Here is a 24,705-nt window from a genome sequence, read left to right on the forward strand (position 1 = left end):
AAAATCTACTAAGATATATATTTATTTGGGATCAATACTCCCTCAAACTCAATGTCTTACCGGGGTCAATACTCCCATAAATTTTAATGGGGTCAATACTCTTGTAAATCCTACTGGGATTAATATTCCCTCAGACTAAAAGTCTACTCGGGTCAATCGATCCTATTTTACGCCTGAATGAAAAGGAGACGTCCTCTTCATAGCGTTTAAAGTATATAAAAGAGCCCTCTTTTATATAAAAGTTAGACACACAAAGGTGCAACGTTAAGACATCGCACATGTAATGATGCATCCAAATATATATTTTAAGTCTAAAAGACTAAGTATGAGCACTCAAATAATTTTCTAAAGTGCCAAGAAAAATTAGTACTCGGATAAATTCTCTAAAATACCAAATGATGATATTAGACTCAAAAGATACGAGGAATACTGTATTAATCCCGGTCTAGGTTACAACCCTTTTGGTAAAAAAAAAGGAGGTTAAGTAGTCATCATCTAAATATATACCTCCGAGTCCCGTATGTTTTACCTTTTCAGGAAATGAATCACGTGGAAGAAATAATCAAATGCTCGAGATTTCATACTTCAAAGCTCTAACACTTGGGGACTATATATATGGAAGGCAAAGAAGACTAGAAAAATCAAAATTCAAGTCAAGCCTAAGGTCTACCCAACAAATCGAAAGTTAAGAGCAAAGTCACGAGCCAAAAACACAAGCCTGACTCGAAAACCTTTGAAAACATATTCGTAAATATAAACGAATGTTTCAAAAAAGGTTAAAGGCAGAATATTAGTTACGGGTAAAATGCACATCTTTGTACTTACTCAAAAACTGTTGTAACTGAAAACAGTTACGGATGAAAAAGCATTACCCTTGTATTCATTTGAAAACTGTTATCAATAAAAATAGTTATGGGTAAAAATTCATACCCTTATATTTAAAACTGTTGTAAACAAAAATAGTTATCTCCTTGTACTAATTAAAAAAAACTGTTGCAAAAGAAAAACAGTTATGAGTGCAAGCTTATATCGAATCTGTTAAAAGAAAAAACAGTTGCAAAATGAGTTATAGACGATACACAAACACATGTGAAATGTTATGAAAGTTAAATGTAAAAACTTTCTTCAAAACATTGTTAAAGAAAAACATGTGAAAATTCCTATCTCTCTTTTGTATATTTACACCATTATGAAGTTGAGACGTCTTCTTCATTAAGTGTCGTTCATAAAAGGGCCCTCTTTTATAATTCGTGCTTATTCAAAAAAGTCACGGAGCATTGAAGCATTTTTAATGCAAAGTTAAAGGGTGAAACAAAAACCCAAACATTAAAATAGGCAGAAAATAAAGCCGAAATATATATATCAAACTTTGCAAACATAAGGCAAAGATTTGTCTTCAAACGCCGAAACAAGACAGGGGAAACCAACCGATTACTGACGAAGGAACATAAGCGACGGAGTTATAATCTGAATATCTAAGTTCTGCACTGTTTTTTCCTTCGTCCGGTTTTGTCCCTATTGGGTTTTTCTGGAAAGGTTTTTAATGAGGCAGAGGCAAGGATGAAAAGGATAAAATCTTTCACTTTCCGGTCACATCATAGTGAGTAACCGGAAAGTGGGGGGCTATCTGTATTAGTAAAAATTAGACTCGCCATGTGGGTCTATTAAATGGCGACACCTGTCAGTAAAGTTTGAAGAAAAGTGAAGAATGACATATAAAGATGATATGTGAAACACCCCCGGGACCGAACATACTCATATCGTGCCTGTTAGCCCGGAACTGATCATCATGAAATAGCCCAGAACATGCACGGGATTGACTCAACAGGCACGGGATTGACTCATTAATTACGTAATTAACTCATCAGTTATGGAATTAACTCATCAGTTACGGAATTTCAGCATTTACACAGCTGTTACAAGTCTTCCAAAAGTAATGGATGGATTGAGTAAATGTTCATAATGGACCCATAATTCAAGAAGACTAGTTACTTAGATTTAACCCTATAAATAGACATACTTTTACCACCATCAGGGGAATCTAATTTTCTTCTCTACAATTTTGTACATTGTAATTCATAGCATCTTGCTCCCGAGTTAGTCATAGTTCGGCCCTTCAAGCTCTGTTCAGCTTATTATCCTATCAAAGATCATTCAATAAGAATTCTTTCTTCTCTGCTTTATTTTTATTATATTATCTGTCATTGAATTTATTTCTCACTTCTCTATCACGTTGTATTAACAAAATTTTATATCTTTCGAATTGAATCGGTTACTTGTTGCCCGTCATATAAAATTATTGCTTTGACCTTGAAAACTATTTTTTGGGTTAAACAAAGAGGTCTGAGGGGATTTTGAATAGGGAAAAGGGGATCGAAAGATTAAAGAAGATTTGTTTGATGGATAGAAGCGGCGCGGGAAGAAGGAAAATTGAAAACGTAGTCGAACATGAGATTTGTTTGATGACAAGAAGCGGAAGAAGCGGTGTGGAGAGAATTAGTTGGGTATGCGAAGCGTTTTGTTTCTCTAATTTCAGTTTTAAATTGCAAAAAAAAAAAAAAAAATAAAATAAAAAAACTTGCCACCTCACCGGGCTTAGGGCCCTCAAGTGTATATATAGATTTTTCGCGTTAGACATATTACTATAAATTAAAAACAAAGAGCAAGGCATGCAGCATTATTTGATGCCATCTTGATCAAGAAAATGACTGCCAAATCTCTCTTTTAAAATTCCATAGTCGTCCACGTTCTAATTAGCCAACACACAAAATCAAAGATACTTTCATTAAACAAAACACCAACCGAAATGCATTTGCAACAAATACACAACTATTGTTCTTGCGAGTACAATACCCCCTGAAATTGGAAATATTTACAATATTTAATAATCAACTAAAACAAACAACGTAAGATATTACATAAGCTATTAAAATCCCCCAACGCAACGCTGCGCAGCGAAGAGGATCAGAGTTCCTCAGATACTGCTAATCTTTTCTTCTTTTGAAGTATTACGTTTATTTATGGCGCTATCCTTTGTGGGATAAGAAGCCTCCGTCATAATTCCACATTTGCCTAAGTGACTTTTCTTTACATTACGCTCCATTTTGACATAGCCATTTTCTCCCCACTTTGTGCCCCATGAATTCCTCACTATCCAATAATCCACTCCATCTTCACTACCATAGCCAACCACCACCACACCGTGGTCAACTTCTTCTCCACATTCTCCAGTAAACACGCCCTGATAACGAAAACAGATTCATAATTTAGAGTCAATAAATTCAGAACGAATATTAATTTATTATGTATACATAAAAAAAATGAATTACCGAGGAATAGAGCTGGAAAGCCCTGCCAGATGCTTCAATGGCTACGCAAACAGGTTGATGTGCCACAGCTTTCTGAAGTGCTCTTTCATTTCTAGGCACGTCTTCATAACCATCTATGCTAACAACCTTATAATTTTTCTGTAACATTCCAACATTAAGTTAATTACAATCCCTTATTTTTCACTAAGCAATCATATTATATTTATGAAACCTATATAAAATGTAGTATGGACTAACCCGAACAGGATCACATCTGCCTTCAACGCCGCGATAAGGGTAGTGCTTTTCAGTGTCCATGCCACCGTTGGAGATGATGAACTCAAAGGCATAGTCCATTAGGCCACCATTACAACCAGAGTTTTGGACTCTATCACAATCTACAAGTTCTTGTTCGGATAGTGTGATCATTTCCCCTGTTACGATCTGGTTTATGCCTTCCACTGCTGCTACTGTTGAGAAAGCCCAACAACTCCCTGTAACAGCCCAAACATTATATGAACAAAGAGAAACATAACAAGCCTGCGTACCCACCTAAACAAACATACAGATCAGGCTTTGCAGTCCCAAAGGTTCAAACTTTTAGAAGCTTTTATTTAAGATTTTGAAAGCTTAAAGCATGCAAATGGGAAAGGCTGCTGCCTACTGGTGTTTAATAATTTAAGGATCTAATCTAATTTAACTATTTATAACATGTCATGTTCGATAGATAGTTTGAAGTTAAGATTTTGGTTACATACAATAATAACAATTTTTTCCGCTATCTAGGCTACCAATCAATATTTATTAAATAAAGTTATTTATAATTATTTACTTAATTGTGTAAATAGTTTTTATATTATCGTGTATGGAACTTGAACACTTTAAGTTTTGTTCATTAACAGTACACAAAATCTTTTACACTATCATGTTAGGTTAAGTTGATCTACAACAACAAATACAATCCTATTATGATAACTTGCAAACTAGTTAATGTTAACATGCTATAACCAGTTAAATTGATAGGAATAAGGAAAAATTCTTACATAATCCTTAAGTTATTAACTTTTAAAAATCCTTAAGTAATCAATTTACATCTACTTAGCTTTCAAGCGAACCGTATAGTCTGTTACAAAACTAAGAAAAAGACGTACCACAACTCCCTTGATTTTTGATAGGAGCAACGGCGCCTCTCTTCCTCCAATCCACAGAATGAGGCATCAGCTCGTTGGGCCGAGAAGCATAACGCTGGCTTGGGTTTTTGGACTTAACAAAGCGGCGCCTAGCGTCACTTTTGGTGCCCAAATACATGGTCCGGTACTCCTCGTTCGTGAGATCAGCAAATTGGTTCAATCCCACCTTGTACGTTCGATTCCCAGAATTGTTATGTTCCTCGATGAACCTCAAATTATCCTTAAAAATCTCAAATCTTTTTTCCTTCTCTCCCAGCGCATTATATGCTCTCCCATGCTCTGCCAGCCACATTTCGTACCTATTCTTCACCTGATCCTCATCACTTTGTAATGTCCATTTACTAGCATAGTGGTTATTTTTGTAATCTATGATGGACATGTCAATTGCATAGGATAAGGACGAAAAGAGTGCGAAGAGGAGAGTAGTTATTATGGTTTTAGCCATGGCTGACAAGTGCAAAGGAAAAACCTACACTTGTAGGGAGACAAAACGAGAAGAGGCTTAAGGGGTTAGCAAAGATGCTTGAGCTTATATAGATGGATAAAAATTGTTTTTAGGTTTTATTTTAGGATAATGAAAAAGAAAAAGCGGAAAGAATTTATGAGTCTGTTCAGATTGGGACCAGAGTCTCATGGGTTATGGGAAAGCCAACTGATTTTGTAAAACCAAACCGCCAAATCACCGAACTTTCATACAAACTTCTTTTTCTTCAAAATCAGTTAGCGTTTTATCGCTATTCACCTTGTAAATGATTTTAGATCTAAAAACATGATATTATAATGTTTAATTTTTTGTTTCGGCCGGATATTTGAGTTATATTCCATTATTTGGTAGCAAAGGCTGATTCAAAATTTAAACTTTATGGGATCTGAATTCTATACGAACCACTTTAAATGTTAATAATTGAGTTCTAAATTTAAAATTTATACATATTTCGAGAATTTTATAAAATAAATAGACAAATCTACTAATTTCGATCTAACCCATAAGTTGTCTTCTAGCTTTGCCTCTATTTATAATTGTACCCATATATACATATCTTAATTTATTTTATTTGAAAAATATTTCTTACATACATATATGTAAAAACAAAATCCCATAAAGCAGTTTCGAATGTCAATCTGTGTCTCCAGCCAACTGATTTTGTAAGACAAAACTCATCAACAACTATAAACAGAGCGGATTAGAGTTTATGGGTCCTTATTTGTCATCGAACTCCTAATTAATTTTAGATATTAAATTCGTAAGTAAATATGTATGTATATTTAATAAGTATTTTAATACGAATATATGTGGCACTTCTCATAGCTCAAGGAAGTCATTTATCTTTTTTCTCATTTTTTGGAGTTTTATCTCTTATTTGATATCTAGAAAATTAAATAGATCATATTTATGTCATTAATTTTTTTAATTACACCCACGTTCCCTTCTTATCAAAGCATCATTACACTTCTGACCCTAATTTTTTAATACATATTCATGGGATTAAAATAGAATTTAATGTTTGTCTATAACGGTAAAATTAATGTTAATAAGGAGAACAAAGAATTATGAATGCAACAAAAAATTGCAGTAAATGAGGGTAATAAAGAGCCATGGTGGGTCCTCCTCCCGGAAATTAAGGCTCCCTATAACTTTTACGTCACTATGTGGGCTGGTTCAGACATTTCATTTCTAATTCAAATGGACCACTTTTTTGGGATATGAAAATTGTTCTATTAATGACTGTTGAGAAAATTGTTCTATTAATGACTGTTGAGTTTTTGACGTTCCGTTTGAGGTGTAGATGGTACAGTATCGATCATCAGAGGTATAAAAGAGAACACTATTGGGCCACAGCAAAATGAGATTGATAAGGTTTAGATCTTTTTTATGGACGGTAAGGTTCTCAGATCTGAAAATTAAATTAATTGATCTTCTAATGTTGAATACATTGTTTCTTTGAGAGCAAATCTGGACATAGCAAAAGAAACTGATTTCTTATTTCTGTGACAGTGGATTGAAGCTTATTTTTACGTCTGACCTGAAGATGTTATTGCAGGGATTTTACTAGAAAGTGCAACATCCTGTAATATATATAGAAAACTCAAAGGTATATATCTGTTGTGTTTTTTCGTGCTTTTGTCATAAAGTTGTGCTCAGAAAGTATTTGTATTCCTGTATATGTATGAAACTATTTTTTGTTAAATTTTGTGGAACTTTTAGTATAATGTTATCGAGAAGTCACACATATATGTGTCAATACCCCTTTGGACTTTAAAATGTATTACGTAGTTAAATCACGGGAATATTTGTGTTTCCTCAATGTATTTATAAAGAACATAATCTTGAAGCATTCTAACTAAAAGTATGTTGTACATTTATTAGATTTTGGAAAAAAATCTGAAAATATATTATCATATAGAGTATTATTTATTCTTCTAGATTTTCCTGGAACAAAATCTTAGAAACAATATAGAGGGAAGTACTGACTTCTACTTCTTTCTTTTTCGCTTCGAGAAATGATGGGTCAGGTAATTTTCAACCAAATAGTGTAAGTTTTAGTAGGTGTTTGGACATAAGAATTGTAAAATTCTGGGAAAAACAATAGTTTACTTTTTGATGGTTTCGCCTTGATTGTCTGAGATTTGTCATATTTTATATTATAATAAAAATTAAGAAATGTCATAGAAAAATTTGTCGAACTTTTGTTTTCAAAAGGAATATTTTCTCAATTATTAATTAATAACATAAAGGTTATGTTTCTCTCAATATTGTATACCTTATTTTGGAAATCCAAAAATTGTATATATAATTTATTTTAAAAAAGGATGATACAAGGATTTTACAAAAATCTAAAACTAAACTTTGTGTTGGGTTTTTTATATTTATTCTTCTTGATATTAATATTATTATATCAGAAAATTTACAAAAAAATATGACAATAATACATAAAGAGCTAAATGTTCTGCTGGATTTTAACTCAGTACCTTATGTGAAACATTATATTTATTTTATAGCTTATTTTATTCTAATAATATTATCATGTTATGGCCAATGCTGCAATTGGCAGCAATGTCAATAGTTAGTACTTCATTATTCATTAAATAAATCTTGTCTTACTTTCTAATTTTATTTCCTCAAATTATAAAAAGATATTGTAACCTTTATATCTGTCGATCGATAAGGTTCTGAGAAAGAATATAATGTATATTATGAATTTGAAGGCTCAATGCTATAAATGTAAAAACACAAAATGCTAGGTTGGAAGAATATATAAACAACAACAACAACAACAACAACAACAACATACCTAGTAAAATTCCACTAGTGGAGTCTGGGGAGAGTAGAGTATACGCAGACCTTATCTCTACCCCGAAAAGGGTAGAGAAGCTGTTTCCCGGAGACTCTCGGTTCAACAAGAGGGTCAATAATATCAGAAAAGAAACAAAAAAAGGCATGTAACAACAAAAGATGCCAGAAAGAAAATATCAATAACGAATAAGTGAAAGGACAATAACACAAAATTATGCAAAACAACAATGTGAACACAATATAGACCGCTAACGAACCTAAACAAAACTCTATCAGACTATCCGGTACAAAGAGGGAAGAAATCACGACTACCCCCTTGCCTACCACCCTAATGCTTGACCTCCACATGTTCCAATCAAGAGTCATGTCCTCGGAAATCTGAAGCCGCGCCATGTCCTGCCTGATCACCTCGCCCCAATACTTCTTAGGCTGCCCTTTACCTCTCCTCATACCTGCCAAAGTCAATCGCTCACACCTCCTAACCGGTGCATCTAGGCTTCTCCCCCGCACATGTCCGAACCATCTAACCCGCGCTTTCCGCTATCTTGTCGTCCACGGGAGCCAGGCCTACCCTCTCCCGAATATCTTCATTCCTAATCTTATCCAACCTAGTGTGCCCACACATCTATCTCAACATCCTCATTTCTGCTACTTTCATCTTCTGGATATGTGAATTCTTGACTGGCCAACAATCAGCTCCATACAATATGGCCGGTCTAACCACCGCTCTATAGAACTTACCTTTGAGTTTCAGTGGCACATTCTTGTCACACAGGACTCCAGACACTAACTTCCATTTCGTCCACCCCCCCCCCCCAAATATGGTGCGTAACATCCCCGTCGATCTCCCCATCTCCCTGGATAATTGACCCTAAGTACTTAAAACTTTCTCTCTTGAGGATGACCTGTGAGTCAAGCCTGACTTCCATATCCGCTTCCCCCATCACGTCGCTGAACTTACATTACACATATTCCGTCTTAGTCCTACTCAACTTCAAACCTTTAGACTCTAGGCCTGCCTCCATACCTCCAGTCTCCCTTTCACGCCGCCTCGCGTCTCATCAATCAGAACTATATTATCAGCGAACAACATACACCATGGCACCTCCTTGGATATGGTGTGTCAGTACGTCCATCGCTGGAGCAAATAAGAACGGGATGTGCAAAGATCCTTGGTGTAACCCTATAACAACCGGAAAAGGCTCTGAGTCACCTCCCACAGTCCTAACCCGAGTCATAACTCCATCATACATATCCTTTATCTCCCTAATGTAAGCCACCAACACACCTTTCACCTCCAGACACCTCCAAAAGACGTCCCTAGGCACCTTGTCATACGCCTTCTCGAGGTCAATAAACACCATATGCAAATCCATCTTCCTATCCCTATATAGTTCCACCAACCTCCTGATAAGGTGGATAGCTTCCGTGGTAGAACGATCTGGCATGAACCCGAACTGGTTTTCCGATATAGACACTACCTTCCTTATCCTCCATTCCACCACCCTCTCCCACACTTTCATGGTATAACTTAGTAACTTGATACCCCTATAGTTGTTACAATTCTGGATATCCCCTTTGTTCTTGTACACCGGAACCATTGTACTCCACCGCCACTCATCAGACATCTTCTTTGTCCTGAAGATAACATTAAACAACCAGCCAGCCACTCCAAGCCTGCTCTACCCACGTATCTCCAAAACTCTACTGCAATCTCGTCAGGTCCGGTCGCTTTGCCTCGACTCATCTTACCCATCACACCCACGACCTCCTCAACCTTAATGTGCCTACAATACCTAAAGTCTCGGTGACTCTTGGAGTGCCTCAATTGCCCTAACACGATGTTTCCATCCCCCTCTTCATTCAGAAGTTTATGAAAGTACGACTGCCATCTTTCCCTAATATGGGCTTCTTCCATCAATACTCAATCGTCCTCGTATTTGATGCACGTCACTTGATCCAGGTCGCGAGCCTTCTTCTCTCTCGCTTTGGCCAACCGAAATAATTTCTTATCCCCACCTTTGCCCCTAAGTTCCTCATAAAGCCAACCAAAAGTAGCAGTCTTAGCCTCTGTGACCGCTAATTTTGCCTCCTTCCTAGCCTCCTTATATCTTTTTCTGATCGCTCTCCTCTGATCCTCGTCGTTGCTCTCTACTAACTTAATGTAAGCCGCTTTCTTTGCTTTTACTTTACCTTGGACCACGTCATTCCACCACCAAGTCGCCTTGGTGCCCCGCCAGAGTAACCTTTCAAAACTCCCAACACCTCTCTTGCTGCCTCCCTTATACAGCTCGTTGTCGCCGTCCACATAGCGCTAGAGTCCCCACCACTTTCCAGGCACCCATATTCGTCAACCGCCCCTCCAACTCCTTCGCATTATCCTTAGACAAAGCTCCCACCTGATCCTCGACTAACCCCGTACAAACCTCTTCTTTCTCTTCATCAAGATACCGACGTCTATCACCAGGAGCCTATGTTGAGTTGCGAGGTTCTCACTCGGGATCACCTTGCAATCCTCGCACAACCCCCTATCACACCTCCTGAGGAGGGGATAGTCAATTTAAGTCTTAGCCACCATACTCCGGAAAGTAACCAAATGTTCCTCCCTCTTCGGAAACATAGAGTTCACGATCACCAACTCAAAAGCTCTAGTGAAATCCAACAGTGAGGTACCACCCCCGTTTCTATCACTAAAGCCGAATCCACCGTGCACATCGCCATAGCCACCAGCACACTACCCAATATGACCATTGAAATCCCCTCCTGAATAGCTTCTCCGTAGGCGGAATACCCCGTACCACCTCATTCAACGCATCCCAGAAGCACCTCTTAACCTCCTCGTCCAAGCCTGTTTGCGGCGTGTAAACGCTAATGACATTCAGAGTGCTCCATCCAACTACTACCTTAATCGCCATCAATCTGTCATTCACTCATCTGACCTCTACCACCGACTCTTTAAGCTCCCTATCTACCAAAATGCCCACTCTGTTCTTGCCCTTCACGATTCCGGAGAACCACAATTTATACCCGTCTACATTCCCCGCCTTCGATCCTACCCACCTAGTCTACTGCACACACGCTATATTGACCCTCCTCTTCCGGAGAATCTTCGCTAGCTCTATTGACTTACCCGTCAACGTCCCTATATTCCACGATCATATTCTCAACCTACAGGCTAACTTGTTCCCTTTACCCCCTTTGGGCCCCGTCCCACCCCCTGACCCTTGCCCTACCCCCTCCCCACCATCCAACCTTCCCGAGGACATGACCTCACTATGCCATTACAAACCACAGTCTCTATACCTACGAAGGTCTAAAAAAAGTGAAAAGGAGAAAAAACACCATACAGAACAACAAAGGGAGCAAATAGTAACTACAAGCCCACTAGACTGACTAGGCTAGTACGAAATACTACGGCAACAAAGTAATTAACACAAGAAACAGAGAAACAGGAGGTGAGAGGTACCAATTCCCGCGAATAGAACCTGGAACTCTCAACTTTGTATACTCCCGATGCTGCGGACAACAATATTATTTGACAAAAGAGAAATTATTTGACAATGCAATAACATCAATGAACAATCGTTAGTGTTAGAGTATAGTGAAGATAAAATCGATCAACGACGTAAGACTGATGATTCTTTGGTCATATCTTAAAAACTGCGCGAAGCGCGGTCATAGAATGTATGTACATTTTTTTTCCGACATATTATTACAATACAAATATATAAAGCGAGTTCTTTCAGCGAAATCCGCTTTGTCTCCGCACCTAAACTACCTTTCTTGACCAAGTTCTATCAGTTAGGGGTATTGCCTTGGTGTCAGTTGGCCATTAGAGGCTTACGTTGGAACTGTAATAGATGTCTTGAGATGTGAGATCAAAACTAACGGTGCATCTGATCGGCCAGTCTCATATTTCGGCTTGAACTTTTTTTATGGAAAAGTTTCTGCAAACCATTACTTCGACTTGAAGCTTAACTTATTGATTTTCTGGGAACTGTTTGCAAAAATATCTTTCTCGGGAAGTAGCTCGTGGTTCATACGTGTCAGTGCCGTCAGCCTTTGTGAATCCGCGATTCATTACTCAAAGATTCTTTTGAATATTTTTAAAGATTAGCACCGAATCTTAAGGTGGCTTGATCTTGCAGCCAATAGCATGTTTGGCCTTTGTTTGAAATTCGTGAAAATCAATAAAAGCGCCTTCAATGTTGGACCTCCCAGAAATTTCTTACATTGTTCATGCATGCCTGTTGAATCTGATAATGCTTGTTACTCTCCCCCCTCCCCCCTCACACCCCCTTCCTTCCCTCTTTTTCCGTATATATTAAGAAATTTAACTTTTAGTATTAATTAACACTGAAATTTGGTGCTCGTTAAAATTATTTTCTAATGTACTTTATAAGTTATTAATTTTGAATTAATTGACTTTGCGTAAAGGGAGTGAATGTATGTATACGATTTGAATTTAAGTTATATACATTTAATTAATTATCTAATAAAGTGACTTGATTGTGTATATATATTTTATGCATCTAGCATTGGACTTAACTCATAAGAATTATGTAGCCAAAACACACGTAATTTGGGATTAAATCCAGTTGATTGTGAATTGTTTGATTTTCATGGTTGTTGAATCGCAAAGTAATATATAAGTCATCAGAAACCTTGATAAGACGTTCATATATAGTCTCGCACAGATAATCATATTACATGCATCCTCATAGAGAGAGGGTAGAAAAGTTCAATAAAAGACTAGAGCGCGAGCTAGATGCTCAAATGATAAGTTCTTGATTTCTTATCCGCGAAGGCAGACTTGGACTCATCGAAGAAAGCACTTGAGGTGAAGACCAATGAGCGATAGCCCTGCAGATAATTCGAATACTGGAACATCCTTCATCTCTCATTCAATCTGATGCACCGGCTTTAAAACTTACTCAATGGGAGGAATCAGATCAATCTTAGGGCTTTGCTTTAGGCGACTCAAAGACTCAATAGCAATTATTTATGAATTCGGGTGGGGCAAACTGAAATGTGAGCAAGTGGGTGTCTGCTTGAGTGGAAGGCTAACTTTCCCTTTTTTCTTTTTTAATTTATACCAATTGGCTAAGTATATAAAATTCCAATATGTAAGATCTATGGTATGCTTAAGTGCTTGCTCATGTGACTGTTTATGGTAGTCAAATATAGTCAAAGTACTCTAACTTAATCTCCATTTATCTGTTTAACATATTTGTCCAAAGATAACCATACATAATCTGAAAACTGAATGAGTTAAAAATTAGTTCATTTTAAGTGATTTTTTGGATTTTTTCACACATATTAAAGAATTCAATTGTTAGTATTAATTAACAATGAAATTAATCATATTAATCTTAACTTGCTCGTTGAAATATAACAAACTATTCCTAGGCTCTTTAGTCCAAAGATAACTTTAGAAAGAAAAAATTAGTTTCTTCTTAATATCTTAAAAAATCAAATATTTTGAACCACAAAAAAATAAAAAATATCACTTAAAGTGAAGCTGAACAAGTATCTTATTAATTATATATAAACAACGCAAGAAAAGGCAGACTCTGACAAAATACAGCACAAGTCCCACGAATGAAAGTGGCCAGATTTTTTAGAATGGTGATGTCAAGGGCGTTACAACTTCAAAGGAGCCACTGTCGACCAAAGAGGGTGTTCTATTCTGATCACCGCATCACCATTCAGTTAACTGTTAGAGTTGCACACCCTATCTGACCACATAGTTATATGTAGGAAGGAAGAGCTCGACTAATTGACTCAACACACATCTTAATCGAAAATTATCGTATGTCAGGGAAAAATTTAAAATTATCGTAATATTGCTGATAGTAAACATAATAACAAGAAACTAATTTTCTTGTACTTTTGTTTTTGACATGATACACCAAGATTGGCTCAAATTTAGTCGGTTCAAAATTGAGCAACTTCGTCCAGCATTAAGTTTTTGATCTAATACATTATTCATGCCATTACAAAGCTCTCCTATTCGCACTAGACCGCTAGTTGAGCTACAGCTCGAGGGTAATTTTAAATGATAGAATTTAAATATTTTTTCCTCAAAGAATTTAAATATGTGGAGTCCACCCATTATATGCTGGAACTTCATTAATGACAAGGCCAAAATAAGACTATGTTCATAATGCGTACGGATAAAATCGGGGACAATGTTTTCCTCGATTCCCCAATAAAGAACTAAAAGGGAAGCACGGTTCGACGCAACTACAAGCAAGGCCGAAGGATCCCTAGTATCAAAACTCGGGAGGAGTGAACGATGTATTTGGGATCGGGTATAGCAAAATAACATACCCGGACCAAGTAAAGTTTCGAGACCCCGAGATAAGTAGGAAGCCATAATATTCGCCCTCAATCAGATATTATGGCGCGAATCACGTCCGATATCAACTGCGGATCGACATTTACCGAAAAAAGAAGATTTTTTACCTTGTTTAGACTTGTATTAAGACTGAAATTCTCCTACTATATAAATGAGAGATTTTTTTTCATTTTAACACATTCTTAACACGCATATCAAAGCAATAAATTTATTTTTGTTTTCTAGTTATTATTAAAAGTGTTCTTCAATTATTCTCTTCTTTAATCACAATCAAGCTTATATCGAGGGTCCGATCGAGGTCAAATTTCAGTGTTCAACTTAAGATCAGGCTTGGTCATCACATTATGATTGATTTGATCATTCAGTTTTTCTTTAATTAATTTAATTACTTGATGTTCTCAGATCATTCGTATTGAATTAAATCATGTATCCTTTAAACCGAATAAAATTTAATTGTTACTCATTTTTAAGGGTAAATAGTTTGGCGCCTACCGTGGAGCTAAGGATAATAGTGGTGATTTGATACGAATATCCATAACACACCATGTTTTACGCTTGTTCTTTGAGGTTTGGATTTCAGGTTAGCCTAAGGATGTCCAATTCACAGTCAACTCACTTGAACATTGACGTTGAGTCGGGTCACCACGACGAGAACAATAACGTGATACCTAACAATGATGTGCCCCATGTTGATTCCAACGGTGTCCCAACCGCTGACCCGGTCGACGCTAACTCAAAGGTTACCATCAATATCAATCTACCAACTGACCCCAAAAATAGCGTTCGCGGGGCACTCCGACCATCGGCTCGAGAAGCGGCCAAAGGTGAAGGTGATGGGGTGCGTTTACGATTAATTTTTGAAATGTTGCTAACTCAGCAAGCAACAATAGCGCAGTTACAGACCCAGAGCCACGCCCCTAACTGGGCCGAGCCCAAGTGGACTAGGGAAAATACTCTAACGGATGAACAAGTTGCCATAGAACTGGGTGAATTCGGGCTAGGGGAAACTTCCGAAGTGATAAGATGCTCGAAGCGTTGACAAAACGGGTGGAGTCTGGCGAGAAAAAGATATAGGCCAACGACAAGAAGGTGGAAACTTATAACTCCAAGGTCGATAAGATCTCGGGAGCACCCCCGATATTGAAGGGGCCGGACTCCAAAAGGTTCATTAAGAAGCCTTCCCCTCCGAGTGCGGCACCGAAGCCAATCCCGAAGAGGTTTCAACTGGCCCACATTCCCAAGTATAATGGGACCATAGATCCAAATGAGCATGTAACCTCCTATACATGCACAATCAAGGGGAACGGCCTAGTAGACGACAGGATTGAGTTGGTGTTGCTGAAAAAAATTTGGGGAAACCTTGTCCAAATGAGCAATGATATGGTACCACAACTTGCCTCCAAATTCAATTAACTCGTTCGCTATGCTTGCAGATGCTTTCGTAAAGACCATGTCGGCACCATCAAGGTCGAGACAAAGAAGTTGGACTTTTTCCAAGTCAAGCAAAGGGATAATTGGGCCGTTCAGGCATTTACTCAAGGGCTCAACCCCTAAAGTCCTGTGGCTTCTCAACAATTAAAGCAAATCTTGGTGGAATACCCGGCGATCACACGGGCCCATGTCCATAACATGTATCAATTGAAGATTAGAGTCGAGGACGACCAGCTCAGGGACCTTTCAGGATCTGTTTACCCCCACTAGAAAAAATGACAGATCTAAAAGAATCATAGATCAGGAGCCAAGGTCGGTTCGAGATCGATACCATCCGTACGATACGGATCGGAGGGGAAATAGATCCGGGCGCTACTCGACTAGGAATGACAAGAGAAATGATCAAGGATCGAGCAGCCGGGGCCCAATGAGCAAAAGTGATTTTGACAGGTCACTCGGGAATATGAAAGCACCGAGATTATCGGAGTATAATTTCAATATAGATGCTGCAAGTATAGCGTCGGCCATATGACGCATCAAAGAGACCAAGTGGCCTAGACCATTACAGTCCAATACCGCCAAGAGGGATCATAGCTTGGTGTGTAAATACCACGGTACTTATGGTCATAAGACTGAAGATTGTTGACAGCTAAGAGAAAAAGTGGCTCAATTGTTCAACAATGGGCACTTTTGGGAATTCCTAAGCGAACAACCATTAACAATTTCAGAAACAGACACACCAACAAACAGGTTGAATAGGAGGAGCCCCAACACGTGATCAACATGATCATTAGGGGAGTGGATGTCCCACAAGGGCCAATGATAAAATGCACTAAAGTTTCTATCACGAGGGAAAAACACACCCGGGATTACATCCTGGAAAGGGCCATCTCACTCAGTGACAAAGACGCAGAGGGAATTATCCAACCCCAGAATGATGCACTGGTAATATCCGTACTTATCAAGAAATCTCAAGTTAAACGTGTGTTGATTGATCTAGGTAGCTCGACCAACATCATCCGATCGAGGGCTGTAGAACAACTGGGATTGCTAGACCAAACTGTACCAGCGGTCCGGGTATTGAACGGATTCAAAATGGCATGCGAGACCACGAAGGGTGAGATAACTTTACCGCTAAATACTACCGGGACCCCCCAAGAAACAAAGTTCTTCGTGATTGAAATGGATATAACATACATGTCGCGCCCCTTTTTCCCCTCTGCATAGAGAGAAGTCCAGTTTTTGACATTCATGGGGTTTAATAACTCATTTCCTTTTGGGAATTAGGTATTTGAAGAGTCACCACCTAACGAATTATGGTGCGTTAGGGCACCTAGAATGAGTAACTCTTAGACTAGTGTGCATTACCAGAGATTAGGGTAAGGGCTCGAAATGATCTCGAGGGGAAGGTGTTAGGCACCCCTCTTGGTCCACAACTGTGGGTCCCGACCAAACTTATATTTACAAATTAGTCCATTAACAAATAAAGACTTGAAACAAATAATTACAAATAAATCACGTTGGATAACTCAAATAATAAGACAAAGATTTTGAACAAGTTGTATAAAATAAAGTCTTAAACAAAAAGGAATTTTGGGAAAGGGGAGAGTCCTAGGTTGGTTAGCCTATAGGATCACCCCATACAATGTCCGATAAACACTCCTCAATGAGGGGCTACACGCGCCATTAGTGCGTAGTCATCATATCCCATATCTAGCCTTACCATCCCCTTAGTGGTCATTTAAAGCGAGTGTTGGTCAGCGATCTCTACGTGCTGTTACCCGCCCTTTCTTAATGGTCCTAGAGGGATTTAGGACCTCTATCTATAGGTGGTTCTAGACAGACCCCTAAGGCTTTAAAGGTAAAAATACTAAGGCAAAAGGCAAGAACAATTAGGACTTTAGCACATAAGATAAAAGGGAGCAATTAGAGGCTCAGGTTGACCTCCTAAAAAAATCCACATAAGCAGCACGACTCAAGCACAAAAAGGGCATTTTGTTAAACAGTATCCCAAGGCATGATGTCTATGTGAATATACAGAAGGCAGACAGTTTATTTTATAAACTCAGAAGTAATGATCCTAGAAGTTGCCTACTGATTCTTAAAACTTGTTAAACCAGAACAATATTAAGTCATAGAAACAGTTTCAGAGTTGCAAGATTTGAAAACGTCCTATAGGCTTGCCTATACGCGACATAGTGATAACTACGTTTTATAGTAAAATAGGGCAGATTTTAAAATATTCTCTTTAATCCCTATGAGCATGCTGTCTAATGAATAGATTAAGGCAGTTTTTGAAAGAACTCATTTCAAGGAAATATAAACCACTAATTAAACTAGTTTAGAAGTGAACTAATCGTTGATTTATTTAAACTGAACTAGTTTAGATGGACAGGCAGAATTTCTGGTGTTGTCCCCTATAGGCATGATATCTAGTTGTTTAATACTGATTTTAGAAACTTTGCAGGCATGATGACAAATGAAAAACATGTAAACACTTGTTATAATAGAATCCAGATTGAATTATATCCTATAGGCATGACATCTACTTGTGAAATTGATTTTAAAACCTATAAACATGATTTCTATTATGGAATCACTTGGGACCTATAGGCATGATTTCTAACATGATAAGGCAAACATAGCAGAAAATGTAAAGTCCTATAGGCATGGTTTCTACCTGCATTTCCCCACAAACATGAAACTACCAACCTTTTTCACTAGTTACCCCAATATTCGTTTACAAGTTATTACAGACCATATGAATGAATTATATAAGTAGATAAGAAAATAAGAAGTTATTCTATAGGGAGCCTACAAATAGGCCTTGATTTCCAAAGCCTCCAATAGCCTCAAATGCCCAAATTGCATAGACAGTGTCATAGTCTAGGTGCATCAAAGTTCCCTAAGGATCTCAAGGATCCCGGGCAGTGCTTACTCCTAGACTTGGTAACCAAAATTGAATAAGTGTATTGTGGAAGGGTCAGCCTCAGTATGCCAGAGTTCAGAGGGTTCTCAAGAGGATCCCAAGGCAGTACACATACTGGAGGGGGAAGGACCTAGTGACTTAGGAGTAGAGTGAGAGTGCTTGACACAGTTTGAAGAGTTTTAGTGAGAAAATAGTATTAAAAGAGATTTGCTAGAAATAGTTTGTGGAGTAAAAGAGGGAGTCATGTAGTAAAACAACTTTGAAAATAGAGAGTTACATGATTAGACAACAGTAAATCAAACATGGAGTCCAAAACCACATGAGCAATACTCACAGGACCAAAACAGAAAGAACAAACCTACACACAGGGGTGATGGGGATTGGGGATACATAGAACAAATGATTGTAAACACATAACAAGCAAATGTCTTAGGAACTGGTACAGACATGCTCAAACACAACTAATCAGACATAGTCACAGAACCAGCCATGCTTAAGGGGGTTTAGTATAGGATCCACATGATTTCAGGTCAATCCCAGAACCATACAAGTTTAAGAGTGCAGATTTCTTCACAAGGAGACTCATACTAGAAACCAGATAGAACAAAATCACACGGGGATAGACTACATAGAGGGGGGGAGGGGTAACATGTTTATACTGATCCTAAGGAAGGGGAGTACATAACATGCTAATCATGCAATCATATTAACTGCAAGTTTCACTACAAAACCATAAGTAAAAGTAAAATAGAAACAAGATGAACTGAAGCAATAAAAGAACCATATTGTTTTTGAAACTTGAATTGAAATTAGAACATACTAGTAAAAAAGGCCGTAAACAAAAGTGAAGGAGCAGGAGAGCACAATAGTTAGCCTTGGCTTACAGTCGGCTAGCTTAGAATAGTAACAAGTAACACAAAAGAGAGAGCAGAAAGTTTAAGTGAGTGAGAGAGAGAGTTTTCCAAATTGTTCGTGTGTTTTGTGTTAATGAGAGAGTATGTATATATAGTAGTTCAAAAATTAGGTAAAATAAGGCAAGAATCATAGCAGCATAGTAATTATAGAACTCAGAACCAATTAGAGCAAAATCAGGACAAGTACTCCCTTAAGTTAAGGGAATCAATTCAAATGGTAAGAGCAAATAACAGATAAGGAAAGAAATCAGTGTATGACTAATAAAGAAAGATTCAGATTCAGTAAGTAGATGGTAAACAATTAGCGCTAAGTTCAGAAAACTCTAATTAAGGAAATAGTTAGTAAGAATAAAGTACGACATCAGACAAGATAGGCGAATCGGTTAATTTGAATAGAAGAGGTAGAAATTGAGGGTTTAAAGGAAGGTCTTTCAATAAAATCATAAAATAGGGAATCCATAATCAATCAAAGAGGAAGTCACGATTCAGTATTCAACATATAAAATAGAGTAAGATAAGTATAACCAGACATAGCAAACATGCGGGTTAAATATTATCGATAGAAAGAGGCAAGTCTGAACAAGCAAGATGAACATATGTATATAGAGGTGATATAAGCTAGGCTAACAACTCAGCAAGAACACATTCAAAGTAAGATAGTCACAGAAACTCAAACAAGAAACGAGCAGTCATGCTAATATACAGAACCAAACGAAGAAATCTAGAAATTAGGGCTTTCAACATAGGCGAGTTGAAAAGGTTGTAAAATCATAGAATAAGTCGAAATATGCAAGAGATGGGAGTTTAAACATAAATAATCAGTTTAAACAAAGTTTTAAAAGGAGTTCCGAAACCCTAATTTTAGAAGAAGACGAAAACACTTGAAATCATATGATTATTGTAAAAGAGTTCCAAGAATAGTGTAAAACATCAAAGAAACAAACTCAAATTGTTTTAAAATTGTACAGATCTAGGATATGTAGGCAGAAATTAGGGTTTCAGAAGAAATCCAAATGGAGATGAAAGAACCTGTCTAGAATCCCAAAGATCGTAACAAATACAGAGTGATTTTCCTCGAAATCACACCGGAGTAGCCAAGAATAGGAAAGTGATGAACCCTAGGTGCAAGTCGGCGTGGCCCTGGGCCCTTGAATACCCTAGAGAAGGCAAGCATAGCATTAGAGGAGCCATTGGAGGCTTATGAGTTGATGGGAGATCACCGGAGAAGACCGAAGAAGGGAGGTCGGCAGCTAAAAGGGCTAGGGTTTGGTTGGGTTGCTAAGAGAGAAGAGGAGATGAGAGAATACAGAGGCGACATATTTGGAGAATGACTTAGGGTTAGGGGGTCGTTTGGGATAAAAAAAAGAAGGGGCTAATACAGGCCGTTGATCTCTCAGATAAACGACCATGATTCAATTGATTCTGGGTCGGGTAGGCAGGTTTAGGGTTTGGGTCAGGTAGTTTAATACAAAATTGGACTGGGGCTGGGTTTAAATTGGGCTAAAATTGAAATGCAAATCTGGCTATATTTTAAATAGCCAATTTTCGCTTTATAATTTATAATAAATAGTGAATAATTTCTGGAAAACAATTTTTTCTACTAAAATGATTTAAAATATATATTTAACATTTTAAAAATATAGAAGATCAATTTTATTCATATAAATGTAATTATACATTAATAAGGCTAATATTACAATTATATACAATTTAGGTTTAAAAATGCAAAATACAACTATAAAAATACACTAAAAATATTTTAACAATATGTTGGCATAAATATAGAATTTAAATGATTAAATCACCCCACCAATAATTTGAGGGGTAATTATTGGGGATTTTATGAGTAAAAGGGGAGAAAATAAATCAATTAATTTTTTTTAAAATTATAGGAAAATTATAAAAACCTTATGTATGCTCATATATGAATATATATGCTATTTTAAAGGTATTTATTCATATAAAAAATATAGGAAAAAAATTAGGTATCAACAGTTGTCCCTCTTTACCTGGGAAGGATAAAAGAGTTTTCGGGTAAAGAAATGATGGACAATTTTGATCGGATGGGACGTTTTGAAAGACAGAGGCTGGACTCCAATATTTGAGTTGCCTACATATCCCTGGTCTTACAGGAATCAGGCAATGTGTAGTTCTGGATTCATTGGCGGAATACTGCTGAAGTCATTGCAAAAACGGATACGAGATGCAAAGCAGTTATGGGGAGCGGTTAAAGCTCAGGACAGTTTGAAAGAACTAGAGCGAGATCTCTCCTACTAGGATAGCATTGCTTACTGGTTACCTGCAGATGAAAGATGCTACAAACGTGTATTTCCGAAGAATTAAACATGATGCAAATTCCCTTTGGACCATGAAGGTTGTCCTCAGACAGTTAAATATGACGTCCTCAGACCATGATGTCCTGGGGAATGAACTGTTCAGTGAGGGATTTGCAGGCCATGAAATGATGTTCTCAGGCCATAAAGATGGTGCCTCCGAACCATGACGCCTTTGAATAATGATATGCAAGTTTGAGAGATCCTCAGGCCATGGCATGGTGTCTTTCGGCGATGAGGATGATGCCTTTGGATAGGTTGGCGATATTTCAGCCCATGATATGCAATAATATGATTTTAATAAGACAAGGCTTGGTCTTTTGAAATGGAGGGCAAAGCTTAGCCCGATTGAAAAATAAATAGATAGTATTAGAAATAGAGCAATATTTGTGAAAAAAGGGACAGTGCTTAGTCCCATGCAAGTGGGGAGGCAAGGATTAGCCTCATGCAGATATGGAGGCAAGGATTAGCCTATGCAAATGGAGAGGCAAGTATTAGCCTCATGGAGTCAAGGATTAGACTCATGCAAATAGGGAGTCAAGGATTAGACTCATGTAGATAGGGAGGCAGGGATTAGCCTTATACAGATGGGGAGGCAGGGATTAGCCTCATGCAAATGGAGACAAGGATTAGACTCATGCAAGTATGGAGGCAGGGATTAGCCTCATGCAAGATGGGAGGCAGGGAGTAGCCTTATGCAAGTAGGGAGGCAGGGATTAGCCTCATGCAAGTAGGGAGTCAAGGATTAGACTCATGCAGATATGGAGGCAGAGATTAGCCTCATGCAAATGGGGAGGCAAGGACTAGCCTTATGGAGTCAAGGATTAGACTCATGCAAATAGGGAGTCAAGGATTAGACTCATGCAGATATGGAGGCAAGGATTAGCCTCATGGAGTCAAGGATTAGACTCATGCAAATAGGGAGTCAAGGATTAGACTCATACTGATAGGGAGGCAGGGATTAGCCTCATGCACATAGGGAGGTAAGGATTAGCCTCATGGAGTCAAGGATTAGACTTATGCAAATAGGGAGTCAAGGATTAGACTCATGCAGATATGGAGGCAAGGATTAGCCTCATGTACATGGGGAGGCAAGGATTAACCTCATGGAGTCAAGGATTAGACTCATGCAAAAAGGGAGTCTAGGATTAGACTCATGCAGATAGGGAGGCAGGGATTAGCCTCATGCAAATGGGGGACAGGAATTAGCCCCATGCAAAGAGCGAGCGACAAATAAGAGTATTATATGTCTTAGTTGGAGATGTATTCAGTGTCCAATGGCCGGTTGGATAGTGAATTTGCTTTGTGTATATATGTTTGCGAGTGCTATTGTTACGTCAAATGTACCTGCATTCAAAGAAAAGTTGTAAGTTTTGTAGAGGGGTAGGTTGGTTCGTGCTTCTGTCTACTGGCCTTGCTTTGCTTCGTTCTGAAAGCCTTTCGAGTTCCCCTGGATGACACCTGACTGTTATGGAAGTAGAGTTTTTGAAAATATGCAATATTTGAAAAAACAAATAGAGTTGTTTTAGAAACGTATTGATATATCAAGTAATTTTGATGAACTAGTGACCGTAACACGTCTCAAAGGAATTGCAGTTATCTCATATTAAAATTTTGAGGGTCCTCCTCAAAATTCTACCCCAGTTTGGGAGATGATCTCTAACTGTTTGCGGTTGATTGACCCTGCTGAACCTTTTTCAAAATTTCGAGAATCCTTCTCAAAATTCTGCCCCAGTTCTTGGCTGATTACTAACTTCCTAGCATGCGATGGAGTTGGCTGGACTTGCTCCGGAATTTTGAGGGTCCTTCTCAAAATTCTGCCCCAGTTTCTAAGCTTGAGGGAAAATGAAAATTTTATTATGATATGAACGAACCCATAAGGCTGCCTACGTATCCCCTCTTAAATAGGAATCAGGTCAAGCATCGTTCAATTACATCAAATGAGGAAACGCAAAGTATCTAAGCATAGTATCTCTTGACTGCATCTGAATTGATCGGTTTTGGCCAGACTTCTCCGTCCATTTCTGCAAGTATTAGTGCTCCTCTTGTTAGTGCTCTGTGAACCATGTATGGACCTTGCCTGTTGGAAGAGAATTTCCCTTTGGCTTCATCTTGATGCGGGAAGCTTTTCTTCAATACCAGCTGCCCTGGTGCGAACTGTCTTGGTTTGACTCTTTTGTTGAAAGCTCTGGACATTTTTGTTCTGATAAAGTTGGTCGTGACACACTGATTTCATTCTCTTTCCATCGATAAGGGCCAATTGTTCATAGCGGCTCCTTATCCACTCTGCATCATTGAGTTCAACTTCATGTATGACTATTAAAGAAGGAATCTCCACCTCGACTGGGATGACAGCCTCTGTACCATAAACCAACATGTAGGGAGTTGCCCCGGTTGATGTGCGAACTGTGGTGTGGTACCCCAATAGAGCAAAGGCTAACTTTTCGTGCCATTGTTTGTGGTTCTCTACCATTTTCCTTAGTATCTTTTTGATGTTTTTGTTAGCGGCTTCTACGACTCCATTTATCTTAGGTTTGTAGGCTGTGGAATTCTTGTGCTTCATTTTGAAAGCTTCATATATAGCTTTCATTATATCACTATTGAGATTGGCAGCGTTGTCAGTAATAATGGACTCGAGAACTCCGAATCGGCAGACAATACAATCCTTAACGAAATCTGCAACGACTTTCTTGGTTACAGCTTTGTAAGATGCAGCTGCTACCCATTTTGTGAAGTAATCAATGGCTACTAGAATAAACATGTGTCCGTTTGAAGCAGTGGGCGCAATCGGACCAATAACATCCATTCCCCAGGTGGCGAATGACTAAGGTGAGCTTGTTGACATACTGAATGCAATCCATCTCCATGGTTATCCAAAAGTAACCTGCCCTGAGTATTTATTTAGCCAAGACGAAACCATTCATGTGTGGACCACAGGTCCCAG

At 38.2% G+C, this 24,705-nt stretch overlaps 1 protein-coding gene across 1 annotated transcript; it reads right to left on the reverse strand.

Annotated features, from left to right (window-relative positions):
* Positions 1-2,871: 2,871 nt before the first annotated feature.
* LOC104232573 (cysteine proteinase COT44-like) lies at positions 2,872-5,075 on the reverse strand. Its single transcript, XM_009785810.2, has 4 exons — positions 4,460-5,075; positions 3,567-3,802; positions 3,330-3,467; positions 2,872-3,241 (listed from the first exon to the last, which is right to left on the reverse strand). The coding sequence occupies exons 1-4, from the start codon at positions 4,941-4,943 to the stop codon at positions 2,975-2,977; spliced, it is 1,125 nt and encodes a 374-aa protein (XP_009784112.1). The 5' UTR covers positions 4,944-5,075; the 3' UTR covers positions 2,872-2,974.
* Between the last annotated feature and the right edge of the window lie 19,630 nt (positions 5,076-24,705).

This window comes from Nicotiana sylvestris, chromosome 2, assembly GCF_000393655.2.
Source record: "Nicotiana sylvestris chromosome 2, ASM39365v2, whole genome shotgun sequence".
NCBI lineage: Eukaryota > Viridiplantae > Streptophyta > Magnoliopsida > Solanales > Solanaceae > Nicotiana > Nicotiana sylvestris.

What these genes read in the sequence shown, in the direction of transcription:
- LOC104232573 (XM_009785810.2), bottom strand. Translation starts at nt 4,943, where the DNA reads ATGGCTAAAACCATAATAACTACTCTCCTCTTCGCACTCTTTTCGTCC. An exon ending in CAAAAATCAAGGGAGTTGTG is followed by an intron (nt 3,803 to 4,459) that starts GTACGTCTTTTT and finishes GGGCTGTTACAG; the next exon opens with GGAGTTGTTGGGCTTTCTCA. An exon ending in CTTTCCAGCTCTATTCCTCG is followed by an intron (nt 3,242 to 3,329) that starts GTAATTCATTTT and finishes TTTCGTTATCAG; the next exon opens with GGCGTGTTTACTGGAGAATG.